Source organism: Hipposideros armiger, unplaced genomic scaffold, assembly GCF_001890085.2.
Source record: "Hipposideros armiger isolate ML-2016 unplaced genomic scaffold, ASM189008v1 scaffold_351, whole genome shotgun sequence".
Lineage (NCBI taxonomy): Eukaryota > Metazoa > Chordata > Mammalia > Chiroptera > Hipposideridae > Hipposideros > Hipposideros armiger.
In genome coordinates, this window is record NW_017731701.1 from 77,905 (window position 1) to 99,751 (window position 21,847).

General features: G+C 36.2%; 1 protein-coding gene across 1 annotated transcript in view; it reads left to right on the plus strand.

The window, feature by feature from the left end:
- Nucleotides 1–16,804: 16,804 nt before the first annotated feature.
- Nucleotides 16,805–21,847, plus strand: part of HCN1 (hyperpolarization activated cyclic nucleotide gated potassium channel 1) — a 174,755-nt gene continuing 169,712 nt past the window's right edge. The window contains exon 1 of the mRNA XM_019661514.1: nucleotides 16,805–16,975. Within this exon, the coding sequence (XP_019517059.1) occupies nucleotides 16,805–16,975 (171 nt within the window). The remainder of the gene's footprint in view (nucleotides 16,976–21,847) is intronic.

Consider the following 21,847-nt stretch of genomic DNA (forward strand, 5'->3'; position numbering starts at 1 on the left):
TCTACTTTGTGTGGATCACTTCTACTCCATCATAAAGTAGAAAAATCNTGCAGCCTACGCCGTCACCGGCGACTCATGGCAGCCCAGCTCCAGGTTGAGCTGTTGTTCAGCATCTTAGCTGTAGAGGTCAGTGTCACTGGCCCTCATATGTGGGATCCGAACCGGGGCCCTCTGGCATCCCAAGCGAGTTCTTAACCATCGCGCCACTCGTTCGGCCCTATATTAATACACATTTTCATGTGAAAAATGTGGAGAATAATATAACTTTCCCTGTGTGTACTTTCTAGATGGCATTTTAATATTTTTAATACATACATGTGTATCCATTTTTAAAAACTTTGTTATAGAAATTAAAGTATGTTCAAAATAGAGAGAATGCTATAATTATCTTTAACTTACCCGCCTCCAGTTCCAACAATTTTCAACACATGGACAATCTTGTTGCATTTATATGCAAACTCCACTCTGCATATGATTATGAAGAAAATCCCACATACAATACCATTCAGTTTATAAACATTTGAATATAAAACTGTTACAAAGTAGGATTTTTAAAATATAAAATATCATGCCTAAAATAAATAATATTTCCTTATTTTCATCAAATATTCAGTGCTGAAATTTTCCACATGATGTTCTCTTTTTTTATTTAAAATGTTTTTTGTTTAGAATCCAAATAAAGATGTTTCCTAAATATCTTTTAATCTAAATCTAGATCTAAAATTGATCTTTTTCTCTCTCTCTGTCTTTGTCTCTCTCCTTCCATTGCTATTTATTGGAGAAACCTATATTCATTTGCCTTTAGAGTTTCCCAAGGTCTGGAGGTTGCCAATTTCAAAATGTTCTTTTCCCTTTATTTCCTTTAAATTAGTAGTGAGATTCAGGTTTGATGTGTTGTTGTTGTTGTTTTTTCCTAAGACTATATCACAGGCGGATCTCTCTTTGTGACCTTAGCAGCCATTGCCTAAATCCATTATTTCAATAAAAGGTTGCAAAATTGTAATTCTAATTCATGTACTTCCCGTGTATTCGCTAAATACCTAACATTTCATCATTTTGTTAATCTATAATAAGGTTCATATCAGAAAGATAAATGCCTGATTCTATCTAAAAACTTATTCATTTATTCATTTTAACTATTATATTCTGTCATGTATATACCAATAATTCGATTGTTTCCATTGTTTATAGATATAAATAATACTGCAGTATAAATGCTTATACCTGTTTTGACGATTTCTACTTCAATATTGCCAAATTTTTTCTCACATGCCAGACATATAAAAATTCCATGTGTTTATTTTTTATTTATTAGATGTTCATTATTACTATTCTCTTTGATTTCATGGGTATGGGATGATTTATCATTATTATTAGCTCACAATTGTTGAGTGATTACTATACTCAGGACTTCTCTCTGATACTTTGCTCACATAATTTTTCATAATTTATATAGCAATTTTATTAGGTAGACACTATTACTCTATAATTACAAGTGGGAAAATGAAGGCACAGAAATATTAAGTTACTTATACATAGCTAGTAAGGGGTAGGGTCAAATATATTTGACCCAAGATTGTCCTAATCATTAAATTACGATGGACCCCATTACTGTTGGAATGTGCATTCTTTGATTACTAGGGATACTGAAACTCATTTCATATATTTATTGGCCAGTCTGTTTTTTTCTTTAGTACTTTGCCTGTACATATGTTTTACTTTTTAGTCTTAGATTATCGTCTTCATTTTATACATTGACCTTAGTCCCCCATCAACCTCAGTCCATCTCCTTACCAGATGTCCTAATTTTGTCATTTGTAAGGATAAATATTGAATAAAAATGTCGATATATTAAAATCCTTTCTTTACATTTGGATTTTAATTTGCGAGGCTATATGCTTCTGAATTGTGAAGAGGTTATTCAAATATGCCTGGCCTGTGCTGGTAGTTACTAAGTGATAGTGTAGCTTTTGTACAGTGGTCCTGAGATTGACGTTATCTCTAATATAATACAAGTAACATTGTAGTTTTTAAGCTTCTAAGCTTGTAGGTCTAAGCTAACTACATGTTCACCACTGTGTCAAACAATGTGGGAAAGAGATAAGGCTAATAAAACATTATTTCTATCCTGAAATTTGCAATCTGGTTGAGGAGGCAATTCCAACACAAATGAAATTAAAGAGTGATTTAAAGGAGCATATAATCACAGTGTAAATAATGTTGGGCACACTATAATTCTATGCAAAAAATATGAAACTTTGTATTTCAGGAGAATTTTAGGATATTTTAAAATCTTCTTAGGAAAATAAACATACCAGAAATCTGGAAATAAATTAGCTCTTATCTATTTAAAATAAAGCTACTGCAAAATTATTTGGTGAATATTACTTCTGCCCTGAACCCCAGAGAGATGACAAATAAGATGTGATCTTCTCTCAAGGAGTTCACTATCTAGTAAAACGAAGTCAGTGAAAAAGGGCTGATTTTAATAAGCCATGCATAATCTCAGTGCATGCTAATTATCCTTTTATTATGAAAGTATTATAAGGTTATATATTAACAGTGAGTCGATTTTTGAAGATAGAAATATATGTGTTGTTCAGTTTTTTACTTTCTCCTTTGATTACATTTCTATTTTCAAAATGCCTTTTATAATCCTGCATTATTTTAAACCAAAAACATTTAGTTTTCCTCTGCAGTGGACCAGTTAAATGAATGTTAGCTCTCCTATATATTAAAATACTATTAAACTGTTAAAACTTGTTTGAAGGAATTTTCTGTGTTAATAAGGAAAACTTCCAAAGATACAATAATTTTTAAAAATATGGTAAATAACAGCATGTGTAAGTATTCTGGTTTGTGTTTATTTAAAAAAGATATGTGTGTGCACCTAAGTGTGTGTGTGTGTGTGTGTGTGTGTGTGTGTGTGTGTGTGTTTGCTTGCATAAAAACAATTCAAGAAATTTGACAGTAGTTGCCTCCTGGAAGTAGCTTTGGAGTTATGTCTTAAAATATATAAACTTTTGAATAGCTTATACTTTTTAAACCATGTACTATCAGCTGTGTTTATCATAACAGTATAGTATTACTTAATTAGCAGGAATTCAAGATACTTAAAGCATTTGTTTTATAGATACTATGCTATTAACAGAGACAAAGATATGCTTGGAGCTAATATACTTTAAATCTATAAGCGATAATTATCAGTGATGTGTTAGTGGGAATATACACATGTTTCTTCATGAACTATGAGAAATAAAATTCTAAGTTTCTACACTAAGTGTCCTTGTGAAAGATAAAACGATGGTGTTCTTTCAATTTGCCAGCTTCTTGGGTATTTCATTACGTGACATCCATATGATCATTAAAAAATCTCCAACCATTATGTACAAGCTTTGTTGGTTAGTGGTATTCTTTGGAAAATAATATCATAATTATTTTTCTTTTAAAATAAAATCAGCAGTGGTAGTTCTGCTGATTAATTGTACTAAGCATACAATTTGAGTTATAGAAAAGATCAAGCATACTGTTGGATTCTTTTGTAATAATGTATATTCCAAAAGGACTCTAAATACCCCTAAATGACACAAAATGCTTTATTTTTTAAGAAAAAAAACCTAAAATTTTAAGAAAATTAAGACATAACATTTTTTATATTTCCACTGTTGTAAAAGTATCCTTTCATATGTCTGTTTCCCTCAAACATGTTCCAAGGCATTCTTGGTATGATTTTTATTGATGTGATTTTTTTATTTGATTGAAGAGATAGGAAGGATTAAAATAGTAAGTTGTCATTGGAAATAATTGTAAGGAACTTAAATACTTATTTTTCTTCTACTTTTTTTTCATTACACATCTCTATTTTATTATTTGATTCCCAAACTGAGATTATTTTGAATGAGCTTATTTATTTAGGTGATGTTCATTTCAAATAATAGAATAAATAGTAGGGTATTTGTAAATGATAAAATGAGTGTCAAAAATACTATTATCAATGCATTGTTTTTGTTAAAAATTCTATACAATAAAAATTGATTATCAGTAAAACCTAACTCGCTTCTGTGGCAATGATATATTCTGGAGGAAACGTCTCTACATTTTTATCTTAAGAGATTAGACCTCAGTTTGCAAAGTTGCAGATATTTAATCAATTATTCTGTTGAATGCATGGAGATTTTTTAAAATTTGCATTTTACATGCATTATATCAGATCCCAAATAGAATGCAGGCTTTTTGGATACAGAGCATTTGTCTGTTGTGATAACCATAAAAATTTCAAGGCTAGGAGAATATCTAACACTGTTGATGCTTAATAGGAATTTGCTAGTTGATTGACTCCCAATTCACCAGCTTTAAGACTTATAAATTTTGATATTATTCTTGGATTTACAGAGGCCCTAAAGCAGATGAGAGAGCCCGCCATATTGAATAAAGGAGGAACAAGTAAGCCAGTGTGGCCACAGCTCAGATGGGATGGGAATTAGGAGATGGGGTCAGAGAACTAACTGGCAATACTCACTGATACAATACTTCTCAAAAGAAAAATATTAGCCACAAATATAAGCCTTAAAATATTTTAGTAACCATGATAAAATATAAAAATAAGGAGACAAAATTAATTTTTATATTTACCCCCAAATATGCAAAAAGTTATTTTCAGCTGTAATCAATAAAATTACTAACGGAGTATCTCACGTTCTTTGTTTACCCTAAGTCTTTGAATTCAGTGTGTACTTAATATTTATAGAACATCTCAACTCTGTTGAGCTACATTTCAAGTGCTCAATCGCCACATGTGGACAGTGTAGCTCTGGTACCTTTTAAACCATTGTAAAGACTGGCTTCTAATTGAGTTGGGAAATCATTTGAAGATTTTGAGCAGAGAAGCAGTGTGGTATGACTTAGGAATCTGAATCACCTGCTGTGTTGATAATGGTGTGAAGGAGGGGAGTTGCCTGGGTTGATGTTGTGGTTCAGGATGGTCGGGGTCAGGATGTTAGTGGAAGATTTGGTGAGGGAGGCAGAGCGCTAGACATATTGTAACATTAGAGCTTTCCGCTGGCATGGATGTGAAGTGGGAGAGAAAAGAGTAGTAAATTGTTAGAACTACTCCTTGGAAGACTGTGACCTGCCTTCATGCTTATAGAGTTCAGAGGCCAGGACTCAAATTCACTCAATAGAGAAATGTTGTCCAATATACCGGGGGTACCAAAAAAAATGCATACACACTTTAGGAGATGTTAACACTTCGGTCAATGTTGCTTAAGCAGTAGTTCACCATAATCACAAGTGTCTGGACGCTGATGGTAACAATTTTGAGCACCTTTTGTAATTGCAAGAAGTGACTTGTATTCGTCTTTTGTTATCGGTATGTATTAATATAGTTTTTTTTTCCTTTCTTAAAATGTGTATACATTTTTTGGCACCCTCTGTATTTTTGTTGTTGTTGTTGTTTAGCTGAGCCATCCCACCACCTGTTGGCAGCTCAGCAGCAGCTCAGCTTGGGCCGGGAATTGAACCGGCGAGCTCTTAACCAACTGAACCACTTGGCTGGCCCTGGCACCCTCTGTATTTAAACACTTGACATCTCACCGAAAAGGCAAGTCAGCATTCTTTCCATGTAGAGGATCTGGTAAAAGAGGGTAGCAATTTCTATGAAAATACTTCTGGTAGAGATTCATATTTTAGGAAATTATGACAGAAACAGAGGGTGGACGGAGCAATTAAATTGTTATCCCTTCACACCCAGGCAACACACACACACACACACACACACACACACACACACACACACACACACACACAAATACAAAGGCACCCGAAGACCAATGCAACTTGACTCCTGCTGACTTCACACTGCTGAAAAAAATTAGTTATAAGTATAATATGGTAGAATCAGGATTCTTAAGCTTCTTTCTCTCTAAAAGTAGGAATTGCTCCTGGGAAGACCATAATCAACCAATCAACCATCATTTGCTTCTGCTCCCCATTCAGCCTTTATTTTGAACTGCAACTTAGTAAGTTAGAGCCTGCTTGTCAAACCTTGTATAATGTTACTAACCATCAACCTGTGATATTTTAATTTCTTTGGTAGCATTTGATTTTATCTTACAGTAATTATTAGGATAGAGAGTGAGGTAAGTAGAAAAAATGATTAAAAAAGGAGTGGCACATTTATTGATGTGAATTTTCTTAAATTCTAGAAAAAATATCATTAGGAATTTTAATGAATCAGGGAGAAAATCATGCCATCCCTTGCTGGAAATTACTAAACAAAAATGTGAGTTAGCTCATAGAACAGATATTACTTTTTCTCAAGTGAAGTGATTTACTTCTACTAAGAAATTGAATTATAGGTAATATGTCCAAGCAGTTAATTTTAGATTTATGATTATGTGTACCTTGTAACCTGTATCACAATGGTGATCGATAATGGTTCAATTATGTGCTAAGATAAGATAAATTATTGCACAAATGCAATCCAATTTTAAACAGTAACTATAGGTTATTAAAGCTGCATTGTAAAATGACAAATTGATAATGTACCAGTTAGTCCAACCAGGTCCAGGATTCATGCTCCTGACCCAAAAGCCCTTCACTTACATGTCTACATACTATATGTTGTACATGATTTAGGCACTATGATGATTGTTTGCATATGGCAGGTACATAAGAATTCTTCACAAACATATCTTTAAAAAACACATTTTCTTAATTTTGGCATGATATACAAAATCTTGGAAAGTCATTGGAAGTGAATTAATCAGTAAGATTTGACTTGAGCTATTGATTCTTTGCACAGTCAAAATCCACAAGAAGATGACATGAGTTCTGCTTAACTTACACTCTTTTATGGCTACGGCTGGACATAGACCGAGTAGCTTACCTAGAACATGTTAATTTTAAAATAAGAAAATTTGCGTTCTTTGAAATTGCCCAAACTCTTCAAATTTCACCAGATGAAGACTCATCTGTATCTTTGCTTGTATTAATGCCATAGTATATTTTCCCAATAGGGATAGAATTGTTTCAAGAGAAGATGGTTATTAACATTATAATATGCTATATAATATGTGTATTAAAATAGTAGTATTATAATTACCAAATTTTTAATAAGTTTCAAAATTTTAAATGACCAATGCAGTGTGTGTTTGTGTTTTTATGTGTATGTCTGGGCATCTGCTAACATTTGTGTGTGTGTAAATCTCAGTAAAAATAATCAACAAATTAGATCATGAAGAGAAAATGTTAAATAAAAGTAAACAAAATATTGGAAGTTTATAAATTTTTGAAAGCATATATATATATATATATATATATATATTTTAGTACATAAAATTTTACTTATATAAAAGGAATATGTAAAACTACTACATTAATAAAGAGAAATGATGGCCATGGATACATTAGAATACCATTTTTAAAAACAAAATAAATTTATTTTATAAGAGTATAAAATATTATAAATTTTGATATTTTACCATATTTTAAAAATATAAATTTTAGAATTTTTTGAGTGATCATGAAATAATCATAAATTATTTCTTTATTCTTGGTGACTGAAATTAATATATATGGCAATGACAGTCTATCATTGTAGATTTGTTTAATTATAAAGAAGAAACTTGAAACTTTAAGAAAAGTCGAGTGAGCTATAAAAACTCAGTGGTTTAGTATATTTACAGAGTATGACTAGCAAAATTTTTATTAAAATCTTTATGAAAAGTAGTCCACAATGATTTTGTTGGGCAACATAATGTAGAACATATTGGAGCTATGCTGGATTAGAAGTTACATTAAATCATAAGAAAGTTCCAGCTGGGCCAATCCATTGACGTTTGGGAACCATCTATCCTCTAGTTCCTTCTAACAATTCAAAGGGTTGTTCTGAGAATAAAAACCAAAATAAGAGGATTATGGTAAGTACTTATAACCTAGAGAGAAATAGATTAAAATGTAATATTATTATTTTAAGAATAGAGCACAATTGCTGGCAACTCCAGAATCTCACACAATTTTAGCAAAGGATTTGTTATGCACAGATAGAGAGGGTTTTACTTCAAAATACATATTCTCTTATTTAAAGAAGGTAAGGAATCTCTCAAACCATGGCTGAGCTTATTGTAAAATGAGCTAAGGAAGGTTTTTTGTTTTGTTTTGTTTTGTTTTTAATTTTAGTTTATGTTTTATTTTGTGGTTCTAAGAAATGCTTTGTGGTTCAATGTGGATTAATTGCTATTTACAGTGGCTGGGTGTGCTCTGAGAGAGTAGCTGGTCTGACAGTCCTTATGACACGATGATAGGCATTAGAGTACCTGTTGATTGTATATCATAGTACCGGTGCCCAGAAATTCAGTGATTATCTAAAATTTTCAGGTAAGTTGAGATCAGTTAAAATCTCTTCCTTGGTTTGTTATCATTGGCTATATATTTACATCTTCTACAAAATTTGCTAGGTGACAGCATAGCAAGATATTACATTTATATGTAGGTAGTACTTATTAATCATCTAATAGGCCTATGTCAGATCTTGAATTCATGAAAAAAAGAATTTGAACCATGCTTTCACTACTTTCTTACCTTGTTATAAAGGCTCTTGTTTCATTTCTGTAAGATATATAGTTTTATTCCATAAAGCATTTGCATATATTATTTTTCTCATTTGTTCCTCACAATACCCCTTTGATTTTTCCCAGCTAAAATAAGAGATCCATCCAGAGGGCCAGAACTATTTTATTTAATTTAAAATAACCCATGGCATACACACATCTTATTACAAAGGGCACCTATTAAATATTGGCAGAATAAATGAATGAATGAACAAATGATTGAGCATACAGGAAACCAAAAATTTCAGTGAGGCCAAGCAACTGATAAAGTGACCTAGTGAGTGACTGGAGAAGCTGGGAGCAAATGTCAAAGGTTTGGATAGTGTGAAGACCTGGGCACGAAGAGGGTAGGTTAAAGGATCCTGGAAAAACGTCCCAAATTAAGATTTGTGAGTGTTCCAAAGGATAGAGTAAAAACAGGATATGCGGAATGGGGAGCCATTTGAGAAGCTGGTATAACATGCCAGGCAAAGGATGGTTGGTGGAGAAAGGTCAAGCGTACTTAGGAAAGGATGGATCTATTTTAGAGCACAGGTAGAGGAATATATAAGTTGAATGAAAGGAGAGATTCTTTCTCCACTACAAAAAGAGTAAGAATAACAAGAATAGTTAGTCAAACAATTTAATAATGATGTTACGATGTCAGCAGCAGCAGTGGCCGCTTTGGTAGATGTTAGTTTGGGAAGAGGGATGATTGGTCGAGGCAGGCTGGGGATTGTAGCATCACAGCTTAATTGTGGGAGAAAGAAAGCAAAGTCCTTCGATTAGAATTTTGCAACAGAGGAAGGCACAAGGAGGCTGAAATAGAATGCAAAAATTTGAAATAACTGTTTAGAAAAATATTTTTAGAGTAATGTTTTAGATATATTAAGTTGGATAGCTGTGACCCATGAATTTGTCAGGCATCACTGAGAGACCAGTCAATTCCGGAAAGCACGAATTCATCCTGAAGCTATCAGCAAGGACAATCCCAACGTGATCTGACTCCTGACTACCCGTATGCATTTATCTCCCTGCCACTGCGCTGTTGGCATTCTGTGACCTAGTCATGTTGGATTTCCTTACAGTTTTCCAAATGAGCAATTCCCCCTCATGCTTCCATATGTTTCACATGTTGCTTCCTCTGTTTCAAATTTTCCATTTACTGTGTTACATCTGGTTGGTTCCTATACTTTAAGACTCTGCTCCAGCAACATCCTCTTCAAGAAGTATTGACAGTAGGGTTGCCATGTAAAATAGAGGATTCCCCAGTTAAATATTTATATATGGGACATACTTATACTGGAAAATTAATTATTTTTTAACCTGAAACTGAAATGTAACAAGACAGTCTGTATTGATATTTGCTAAACTTGGCAACCCTAGTTGTAAACCTCAGACAGACTCGGATGTTTTCTATATTGTATCATAGCACCCACTACAGTAGCCTATATTATACTGCCTACTGTTCTGCATCTTTTTTTTTTTTAAAGATTTTTATTGGGTAATTGGGGGGATGGGAACAGTGATGGGGAATTGGGGGAAGGGGAACAGACAAGTTGCTGTCGTCTTGTTCTTCAATCTAGTTGTGGAGGACGCTGCTTCACTGGCCCAAGTTGGCACCATCATTGCGCTCTTCCCGGGTGAGGCAGATCAGTCGCCGGCTTCTGGACGGCCGCTCACTTCAGCTGCTGGCCGCTCACGCTGGCTGCTGGCTACATATGGGAGCCCATGGCAACCCACTGCCACAGGGACTGCAGCCTACGCCGTCGCCAGCGACTCACGGCAGCCCAGCTCCAGGTTGAACTGTTGTTCAGCATCTTAGCTGTAGAGGGCAGTGTCACTGGCCCTCATATGTGGGATCCGAACCGGGGCCCTCTGGCATCCCAAGCGAGTTCTTAACCATCGCGCCACTCGGCCAGCCCTACTGTTCTGCATCTTGACTGACCGTCTCTCCCATTAGATCATGAAACTTCTTGAAACTTGGAACCACATCTTGGTGGACTCATCACATAGTGCCTGACACATCATGGGTTGATTCATCATAGTCTTATTGTGCTCAATTGTTTAGTGCCTTTGTTAGAAAAAAAACTATAGGCCTGGCTAAAAAGCAGCCAGGGTCCAGTTTTACCACATCTTTAATCATTGATTGTAGGAAAATAAAGAAAAAACAAACAAACACTTTTTTTCTGGAATTGATCCAAATCCCCTTTTATTTTCTTGTTTCATTCCTTTAGTATTCCCCCACTATTGCTTCCAGAATAAAATCTAAATGCTATTCCATGAGTTTTCGTGGCTGTTCACCTCAACCTCTCTTTCATCCATGATTATATTTTTTCTATACACTCTGGCTTCCTAGATAGCACATGGACTTATTACATATTATCTCCCCAAATCCAATGAAACTTCACATCGTGCAACTTTGTGCTGTACCTCTGCCTTTTTCTCAGCCTTAGAAATCCCATTCCAAACTGCAGTTCGAATATCTTGTCTTCTATGAAGCCCATGCCCAACACCCTCACTTTTCTGAACCAAGGTTAACTATTCCCCAGTTGGGAATTTTTTGAGGTCTTATCTGTGTCAAAATCAATTAGGAACAGGTCTGGCTTTCCCAATACATCATGAAATGTCTGGGGGCAAAGATGTGGTATGATTTGTTTTTGTTTGTTTGTTTGTTTGTTTGTTTGCAGGAATTCAGTAACTCTTTTGCACATTGAATTTTGCAATCAAGGCTTTAGGTCTAGAACCTCTCAGAACACAAAACTTAAAGCTTTTGAGGTGAGCTTTGAAGGTAGTGGTTCCTTAATTTCTTGACAGAATTGTGGTCAAAACAACCAGTATCAAATCATAGACTGAATAAAAATAAACATCAAGTATGGGAATGGATGGAGGAATAACAGTAGCTGTGATATTATATATAACATCATATAGTTATATGGTTCTGGGTATGTTCCCCAATATTCTCTGACTTAACACATCTATTTCAATCACAATAGGACTGCAACCTTTGGAATTTGAGAATTGCTACCATTTTTATCAGTATGAAGATTATTACAACAGGTTTCAAAGACTGGATTTTATGAACTCTGATAGCCACTGAGGTCATTTTAATATATTTCATGAAAATATAGAAAGGCCATATGTATTTTAAAACAGTATCATTCAGAATTCAATGAAGTTCTTTCTGACATGCTCTGTGATTTTTGTATTACAACAGAATATGAACATTTCTTGCCCTTTGATTGGCATGAATTGCTGTAATATGGAAAAACTAACTTTTTTGTCCAATGTTCCTCAATACAGAGTATTATTACCCTTTTAACAAAGGTTCACTGAGCTATTATTAAATTCCTTTTAGTGTTTAAATGCTTGGGATCTGTCAGTGAAAAAAATAGAAAAAAAAATTTCCATTTTTGTGAAGTGTCTATGTTAGCAGAAAGGCATGCAGAAATAAATATAATAAAAAATAAATGCCATGATGTTATGAAATCAAAAATTTTGTGTAAAAATAAATTAAAAGCAGGGTAAGAGGATTGGGAGTGTGGGGCAGTGGTTTTAGGAAGTGTTGGGAGAAGACAGTGTTTAGTAAGAAACCAGGTGATCAGGGAAGGCCTCAGTGAAATGTCAAATTTGAGCCAAGAGTTGAACAAGGAACAATAGCATATTCTGGTGGTAAATCCTGTATTTATTTATCCAGATTTAGACAATTCTTAATTAACACATGTCCCATACTCTCCAGTTAAGATTACTATATTCACAATGTAGTCCAGTTTCTCATAAGCACGAAATTACTTGTATCATTTAAAAATGACAAGTCAATTCAGTATTTCCTGTTCAACACCGGTGTTTCTTCTCTGTCACCCAGCCGGTGAGATTAGGCTGTGATTTTATTTAATCCAGACTTCTAAGATTAACCCACCCTCGTGGTACATGTGTCAGTCTTCCATTTCCTAAGAACTGGGCCCGAATATGTTAATTTGATTTTATTTACCTATCCTGACATATTCATCTGAAAAAAAAGTAATTTTAATAAATGTTTACTGTATTTTTCATTAAACCTTGATGTAACATACTATTTCGTACTGATAATATTCTTTGAAACAAAAACTCATAAACACAGACAACAGTTTAGTGGTTATCAGAGGGTAAGGGTGGGTGGAGGGAGTGCTAGAGGAAGGTAAAGGGGGTCAAATATATGGCGATGGAGAACTGACTCTGGGTGGTGAATACACAATGTGATATATAGATAATGTGTTACAGAATTGTACACTTGAAACCTATATAATTTTATTTTATTTTATTTTTTTAAGATTTTTATTGGAGAATTGGGGGATGGGAACAGCGGTGGGGAATTGGGGGAAGGGGAACAGACAAGTTGCTGTCCTTTTATTCTTCAGTCTAGTTGTGGAGGACATTGCTTCACTGGCCCAAGTTGGCACCATCATTGTGCTTTTCCCGGGTGAGGCAGATCAGTCCCTGGCTTCTGGACGGCCGTTTGCGGCTGCTGGACACTCACGCTGACTGTTGGCTACACGCGGTAGGTAGCCCATGGCAACCCACTGCAGCAGTGGCTGCAGCCTACGCCGTCACCAGCAACTCACGGCAGGCCAGCTCCAGGTTGAGCTGTTGTTCAGCATCTTAGCTATAGAGGGCAGTGTCACTGGCCCTCATATGTGGGATCCGAACTGGGGTCCTCTGGCGTCCCAAGCCAGCTCTTAACCAACTGAGCCACTCGGCCAGCCCGAAATCTATATAATTTTAGTAACCACTGTCACCCCAATAAATATAATAACAAAAAAAGAAAATATAAAAAAATGTTTAAGTATGAGCAATTGGAACAAAAACACATTATTCTGCCTGTTTTCTCAGAAGTAATAAAAAATCAGAAAATGCCCTGCGTATGTACATATGTCTTTGAAAAGTCACTTATGACAATGGATTTTCGTGTTCATGATGCTTGCATTAGGGCAAAACTCTGATCGAATATGCCTTTTAACTTTGAAATGGACTACCTATATAAAAAATAGTGATTGGGCCACTGCACATTGCTATAACCGAAAGAACATATAGAGCTGATTCTGGAAAATTTTCTTCATCTTACTGACCTTTTAAATGTCCGGTGCTGTTCCCAAAAATGTATTTGATATTGAACAAGAAATATTTTTATGAAAACCTGAGTATGTCACCACATAAAACTTTTATTGCTCCATAAACTCACGAAGTGCAGAGCACGGCAAAAAAACATGTGCTCACCCTTTTCAAATTTCTATGTATCCACTGATTTTATATACTAGATTTTCAGTTTAAGTATATTAATCAGAAACATTTTTTCAGTATGCCAAATTATTGTTGAATACACTGTGGACAAGGACTTCAAGTTATTAATGTAGTGACATTACTGTTTCAACTCGTTTTGGCATTAGGAATGTTCAAAGTTTTAATATATCTTCTACAATTGTACAGCCTTAGAGAAATAGAAACAATTACTAGGGGATACAAAATCCTTGATGAATTGCAGACTACGAATGGAAACATAGAAGAGATACTCATTAAAATTAGACAGTAGAGATTGAATTTTGGACAACTAGGATACAGTGCATATCTGCTTTACCAACTAAAATAGATGGTTTGGTTACTGTTATTGGCTTCATATTTGAAGATTTATATGAATTATCTCTTAATATGAAAAACTCAAAGATTTAAAATATGTACATATATGAATATGTATTTATCCCCACACATTGTTGGGGTTTTTAAAAGCAAATTACCTGCAGTGATTCAAACAAGATGAAAACAGTTTTATTGTTTAGTCATAATTTTTGATAAAACAAACATTTCATTTTGTTATTATTTTCACCATTTTTCTTAGTAATCTCCCAAGATTTTTCATTGTGCATCCAAGAAAGAGAAAAGAATCAGAAAATGGGGGAAGAGTAAAGAGAGAAAAAGAACATGGTGTTTTCTTTCAATGTTTAACATTATTGATAGTCATATACATAAGTGAAAAGAACTGGAATATGTGTGCATGGGAGATATTCACGTGGCATCAAGTCATTACTTATTTGAAGTTAACTAATTATTTTACAGCCTGCATTGAAGTACCAAACAATTAATTGCTTTTTGGATATTTTCCTAGGACAGTTTTTTTTTTTTCTTTCCATCAGCAAATGTAATAAGTGATAACATAAGGAAACTAAGCAGAAAACTACCATATCTGAGTGACATCTCTCAGGAAATTGGGATATGTATGGGTAATAAGTTTACCCAAACTGAGTGTTGGCCATGACTCAAAAAGGCCAGGCTTATAGCTGCGAAATGCCACCTGTGCCCTGTACACCAAAGGTGTTCAGACCTTCTGAGCAGCTCTTCTTCCTAATGATTTTGGGGTCAGCAGCGCTCCCACACACCCAGCATGAGTTTGTATTCTGAATCAGCACTCACTTCTGGACCACACATTAACATTCACTTTGACTGGGAACATTTTTTAATCTCTTTTCTAAAAGTAATAACATAATAAAAGTATAAGCTCTGTATCATTTAGGTAGTTTCAGTTCTTATTATTAGAGACGGAAAATAACAAGTGGAGTCCAGAGGCTACGTTGCAGCTCAGCGGTCATCAGGGCCCCCTGCCGATTCTTTCTCTGGGCTCCACCAACCTTAGCCCTTGGCTTTCATTATTAAGGTGACATTGTAGTCACAATATAACTTCTGGAACCCTCACCTTCATGTCCTCATTTTAAAAGGACGAAGAGGAGCCGGCCGAGTGGCTCAGTTGGTTAAGAGCTCACTCAAGAGTGTGAGCGCTGAGCAACAGGGTCACTGGTTCGATTCCCAGCCCGAGCTGAGCTGCCACTGAGCTGCCAACAGTGGCAGGATGGCTCAGCTAAAACATAAATAAATAAAAAATTTAAAAAAATAAAAGGAAGAAGAGGAAGGGCACAAGATGACTTCCCCCTTTGAGTTACTCCCCTTCCATTCTTCAAGAGCTTTCCTAGAAACCCCAGTTAAGCGTGTCTGTTTACATTTTATTGCCTACTCCTATCTATGAGGCAGCCTGGAAATGTAATTTGTTACTAGAAACATTTTGAGACTATCAAAATAATGTCTCTTTAGGAAAGAAACAGTGAAGGGGCATTGGAAAGGTGACTGGGATTTTCTGCCATACTCTTTGATGTTTAAACTACATCAATTATCTAAAAATGTTTCTGCAAAGAGGTAGCTCCTATATAGCTGTGTGTTAGCTTAGGGACAATGTGCACACACCAATAACGTTCAAAGTTTAGTTTTATAAGAGCACAGTGGGGGGTTGTATAAAAAAATACAGCTTCCGAAGGTTCTGGTACACAGGGCTGGTGAGGCTCAGAAATCTCTTTGGAGGTTCCTGAACCATATTAGAGTTATTGATGCCACACACCCCAAAGCTCTGTTGGTGTGGAAAGTCAGTCTTTTTTTTGTTTTGTTTTTCTTAGCAGTGCCACATCCAGAATTCCTATTGGAGTTTAAAGATGAAAATCTCTTGAAGGGGGAGGGAGGCATATGGAGTGTTGGCAGCTACAGAAGCAAACCCTTTTATATGAAATTCAGGACATGCATCTAGATCGCATAAAAAAGTTGGGCAGACAGATTGTGGGCGAGGGCCTTGAAGCCCCTTTCCCTGCCTTTTGGGGCTACCGCTGTTTGTGAACCTGCCTACCTCCTCCTTCCCGACATCGCAGCACACTGACGCTCTGAGCTGCGTCACACTCAGCCTTCGTCCCCTTTTTTCATTTTTCCCAGCCTCCTGATACTCATGGATTCATAGTTGAATTTATCAAACGAATGACAGTAAGACAAGAAAGGAGCTGATGGAACACTTAAAGGGAAAATGGAAACAATAACAAACGTAACTAAGGTCATTTATTGAGTGTCGATCAAATGCTTGCCTTCATTTTTTTTTGAGGATCTCAATTAATCTTCTATATAACACTTCAAAATACATATTCTATTATCCTCATTTTATAAATGAGGACATGGAGACTGTGAGAGTAAACTAACTACCTGAAATTACAGTTAGTACCAGACAAAGGTATATCAGTACCTGTCCTGGACTTCACAGCCACACTCCTGGCTCTGCCATACTGATTCTTCCAGGGGAGGTGGAGACAAAACCAGAAACAGAATAATCCCCCTCTCCTCCCTACCTCATCAGACTGTCCACCTCTCAATTAATTGGCATGATGGAAAAGAAGGAGCTTGCAAAACGAAAATGGAATAGGGGCGTTTGGCAGGGAGTAAAACAGGAATGCCAAAGTGTCACAGACAGGCCTCCTCGAGAGAGTGCTCGTCTCACTCTTCATTCCAGGCTTTCCCTTCACATCCAGATTGTTCCCTTTAACATCCACTGCCACGTAAGAGCTCACATTCCGGCCCATTCCTCAGTCCTCCAGGCATCAGCCCAACCACAGTCTCCGGTCGCTGCAGGAATCCATCCTCATTCCTGTCCAAACCCTGTGACCTTCTCACTAACCCCTTCTGGGTTTGATCCAACTTAATTCCATCACCGTGCCTCCAGTGCTTTCCTGCTTTCCATCTGACTGAAACACAAGAAAATACAAATAAGCAATATGGAACTAGACTTAACATCCAGCTTTAAACCTTTGTTAGAAGAATCACTGAAATCCAAGTTGTTTAAAGCCCTCACCTTGCCGGCAGCAGCACAAGGTGGTGTATCTATCCCCCTTGGTGTTCATAATAGGTGTCAGCAGCCAGCTGCTAATTCCTCTTCCGCCATTATGTAGCCAAAATTGTTCTCCAACTCCAAGCTCGGTGTTGCTATCCTATTGACATATTCTCTTTTATCTTTATCCTTTGTTTCCTGAGCTTTTGTCCATCCCTAGTAGTAGAGCTTGGTTATTCAACTCTTCCCTTTGCCATTAACCAACTGCATACATTTGTGGACATTATTCATACTCGGAGCTTTATCTTCAAACATTAAAATATTAAAACTACCAGATTGATTGGAGTTTTCTGAATACATAGTAACACAATTCCCAAAACCCATCTGGCAGTGTTCTAAAGATGCTAGCTATGTGACAAAAACTATCCCCATGCCAACTTTGTAATTTTATTAGGATCTTTCCAAAGGTGGCATTTAGTCCAATGTTCCTAATATTGTATAGGTCTCTCTTAATTGCCCTCCTTTCTAAGTTTCTTACAGTCTACTGACGACGGGAAAAAAATCAGGGGCAAGATTCCTCAAGGCTAAGTCAGGAAACATGTCGTTAATGACATGGAATAGAATCACACTCAGGTTTAAAAACTTCCTCGGCTTTAAAGGTCCCCGGACTTTTCTTCTTGACCTTCCCAGAGCATGAAGGCATGATCTCTGTCCTTCCTTCTTGTTTGAGAGTTTCAGCCCAGACAAACCACCAGTTCTGACATGTCCACCCTTTCTCTGAAACCTGACAGACCTTCACATAAAGGCTGTCTCTCCCTGTGGGCTCTGGCCTGCTTGAACTTGCCAGCATTGTCAGTGGATAGTGAGCTTTATTCACTTTCTTCAATGCATTATTTAACAAAGATGCATTAAGAACTATAGGTAGGCTGAGTGATGAAAACTAAGAGAAATATATGTTTATTTTAAAAATTGGAATACAATCCAGCAAGGTAAACTACACAATGTAAATTTAAGGGGGTCAAGAGAGAAGTGACTTTTGTATTATAATTGGCTGCATGGAAGAAGTAGTAGACTCGGAAGAATGAGCAGGTGTTTACTAAGTGAGGTTCATTGATGTGGATTTTCACTTAGAACCACATGTAGAAGGTAGAAACTGGGAAGGTATAAACATGTGGGAAGGTGTAAATGGTTTTGTGAGAATATAAATAACTAGTCATAAGCCGAGAGTACAGAGGGATTATTCATTATGAATTTGACCAGCTGGACAAACAGTTGCCAGAGTTTACTATTTGGGAGTGCTGAAAAGGCTGCATGGAAAAATTTGACGAAAACGACCAGAACTTTTTGCCAATAATTCATGGCTCTTGCATCACAACAATGCTCACATGGCACTGTCTGTGAGGGAGTTTTGAGCCAGTAAACAAATAACTGTATTGGAACACCCTTGCTACTCACCTGATCTGGCCCCCAATGACTTCTTTCTTTACCTGAAGATGAAGAAGTATTGAAAGGAAAACATTTTGATGACATTCAGGACATCAAGGGTAATACGATGACAGCTCTGATGGCCATTCCAGAAAAAGAGTTCCAAAGTTGCTTTGAAGGGTGTACTAGGCTCTGGCGTCAGTGCATAGCTTTCCAAGGGGACTTCACAGGTGACTGTGGTGATATTCAGCAATGAGGTATGTAGCACTTTTTCTAGGATGAGTTCGCAAACTTAATTGTTAGGCTGTGTATGTGTGTGTGTGTGTGTGTGTGTGTGTGTGTGTGTGTAATTATATAAAAAGTATGTTAATAGGGAAAATATCTAAGAAGTATATCAAAATATTAATAACTATTAAATCAGTTAATAAGATTAGATATAACTCTTATTTGCTTTTTTGTTTGTCTCTAATTTTTCTGGGCTCTCATTAATGAATATAGTCCCTGTGTAATTACAAGCCATGGCAAAAGTCCAGGTTAAAAATTATGGCAATATGAGGGCCGGCTGAGTGGCTCAGTTGGTTAAGAGCTCGCTCAAGCGTGCAAGCTCTGAGCAACAGCAGTGCGAGTCCCGGCCCGAGCTGAGCTGCTGCTGAGCTGCCAACAGATGGCAGGATGGCACAGCTAAAAAAAAAAAAAAAAAAGGCAATATAAATTATTTGTAGTCAAGAAACATAAAAAAGGGAGAGAAACACAAACAAATCAGAAGATAAAATTAATAGGAATATGAGGTAAAGAAAAAGAGAATAATTAAGGCTGAATTCCAAATTTCTTTGCTGTCCAGATAAATATCTTGCTACTGACTAAAATGACCAATGTTAGAGAATGCTTGGTGAAACAAAGTTTGAGTTTAGTTTGGGGAGCATTAAGTTCGCTATGAGCCCTAGGCTTATGGTAAAATAAATAAACAGATGAATGAAATAAGGAAGATGTGTTCCATAGGAAAAGCTATTATTGCAAGAACAGGATGAGAGAAGTCAGGGAAAGTGATTTTTCATTAAAGGGCAACAACAATAACAAATCAATCTGTGAATGATTCTAAAAGAAGTTTTCTAATAGTGTGAATGTCTTGAAAACTGAGGGAATGGAAACTTTCAGAAAGTCAGTGATCAAAAGTTTGAAAAGCACTTTAGAAGTTGAAAGAAAATATAGACTGCAAAACACAAATTTCGTTATGACAGAGTATATCGATGTGGACTTCAGGAAAAAGGCAAAGAGTGCAAAAAATGGACTGTGGGCTAAGGCATGAGTGGAAATGGGAAAGTGTACGTAAGGAAAATAAGCAACGTTTTTCATAGTTGTATCTAAGGAAAAGAGAGAATGGTATCTAGATGGGGTTTTAAATGATGGAAGCTTTTTCTAATTTTATTTTATTATTATTTTTAATATATTTTTCCTTTATATTTTCATTTTTTAAAGGATGATTTGAGATATAAATAGGTTTATAGTCTAGAATGCAAAAATTATTCAAATTAAGGGGAAAAGTAAGTGGAATGTTATATGTGATTCAATTGTCCTTTCAGTTAGTTATTTTTTCCCCTAGCTGCCACTTGGCTTGGGCAGCATAATAACTGAATTCTTGGCACACACCAGCTGGCTGTAGAAGAGAAACCATAGGCATGAAGTAGATCGTAAGGAAGAGAGTTTAAGACCAAAAACCTCACTCAGTGGTATCAAAAAAAGTCAGCCAAAAGACAGGGAAGCCATTTAGAAGTCAGTTAATGCAGCCCAGGCAAGAATTAATGTAGGTCTAGAATACAAACAAAGCAGTAAAAATGGTGAAAGAGAAGAAATCCAAATAAAAAAGAAATAGTTGTTGACTGACTGAATGGTCACGAATCTCTAAGCACCTCTGGGTTTGACCAATTAACCAAAACAGTGACTCGCCCTGAATCTAGGAAGCTGGACACAGTCCTGCTACATCTATAAGAGTCGGGGACTTGTGTTCCCCTTTGATGCCAGGTCCTCTTCTCTCTGATGTTTTGGTATTGAGTCTACTTTTAAACTTATCTACTGCTCATCTATTTCATCTCTCAGTTCTCTGTGTTTAATATTCCAGTAATGACAGTTTACTCTGTTACTTTCTGAACTTTCAGTCTGAACTGACTTGGCTGTAGATGTTCTTAGTCCAGATTTTGGACCTGGACTTGCTCCCCATGCTCTGACATGTGCTTAGAGACAAGTCTATTTGACCATAACATTCAAATATTTTTCATGTATACTTAAAAATACACATATGCCACACTAATACATACTAGTCACTTAATACTGATTTTATTACCTACCAGTGAGTGGCGGCTTCACTGGAAATTCTCATTGACAACATAGTTAAATAACGAGACATGATTTATTTTTTCTATTCATTTAAATTGCTTATTTAAATTTACTAATTGAGTATGTCTATTCTGATTTGAAAATTAACACTAAAATCAATACTTCTCTTTTCCTAGTCAGCTTGGGCTGCTATAACAAAATGCCATAGAAGTAGTGGCTTAAACAAGACATTTATTTCTCACAGCTCTGGAGGATGGAAAGTTCAAGATCAAGGTGCTGGCTGATTTGATGTCTGCTGAGGTTCCCTTACTGTTTACCAGTGGTTACCTTCTTGCTGTGTCCTCACATGGCTGAGAGAGAGAGAGAGAGAGAGAGAGAGAGAGAGAGAGAGAGAGCGCGCTCCAACTCTCTACTCTGTTGTCCAAAGGGCACTAATCCATTCATGAGGACTCTACCCTCCTGATCTGATTACGTCCCAAAGGCCCCATCTCCAAATACCATCACATTGAGGGTTTGGACTGTAACATCAATTTTGCCAGGACACTGTCCAATCCATAGCATTCCCTTTTAAATGATGTTTATCTATAAATTTGGTTGATGGATAATAACGGTTATTGAAAATGCTTTTATCTCGAACACACAGGACTGGGCTACAGGAACAGGTAGGCGCCTTGCTTTCGAACATAAATTTTGAGGGGTGATCACTGTTTTCTGAACAGACAGCCAGGAATCAGATGCTCACCGTGTCTCTGCTGCTGAACACCTGTATGGACTGGGTCCAGCGAAAGCAGCACAAGAATCACCACACCCAAAGGCCAACCTCAGATAAAACCAGAGCATTACAGGC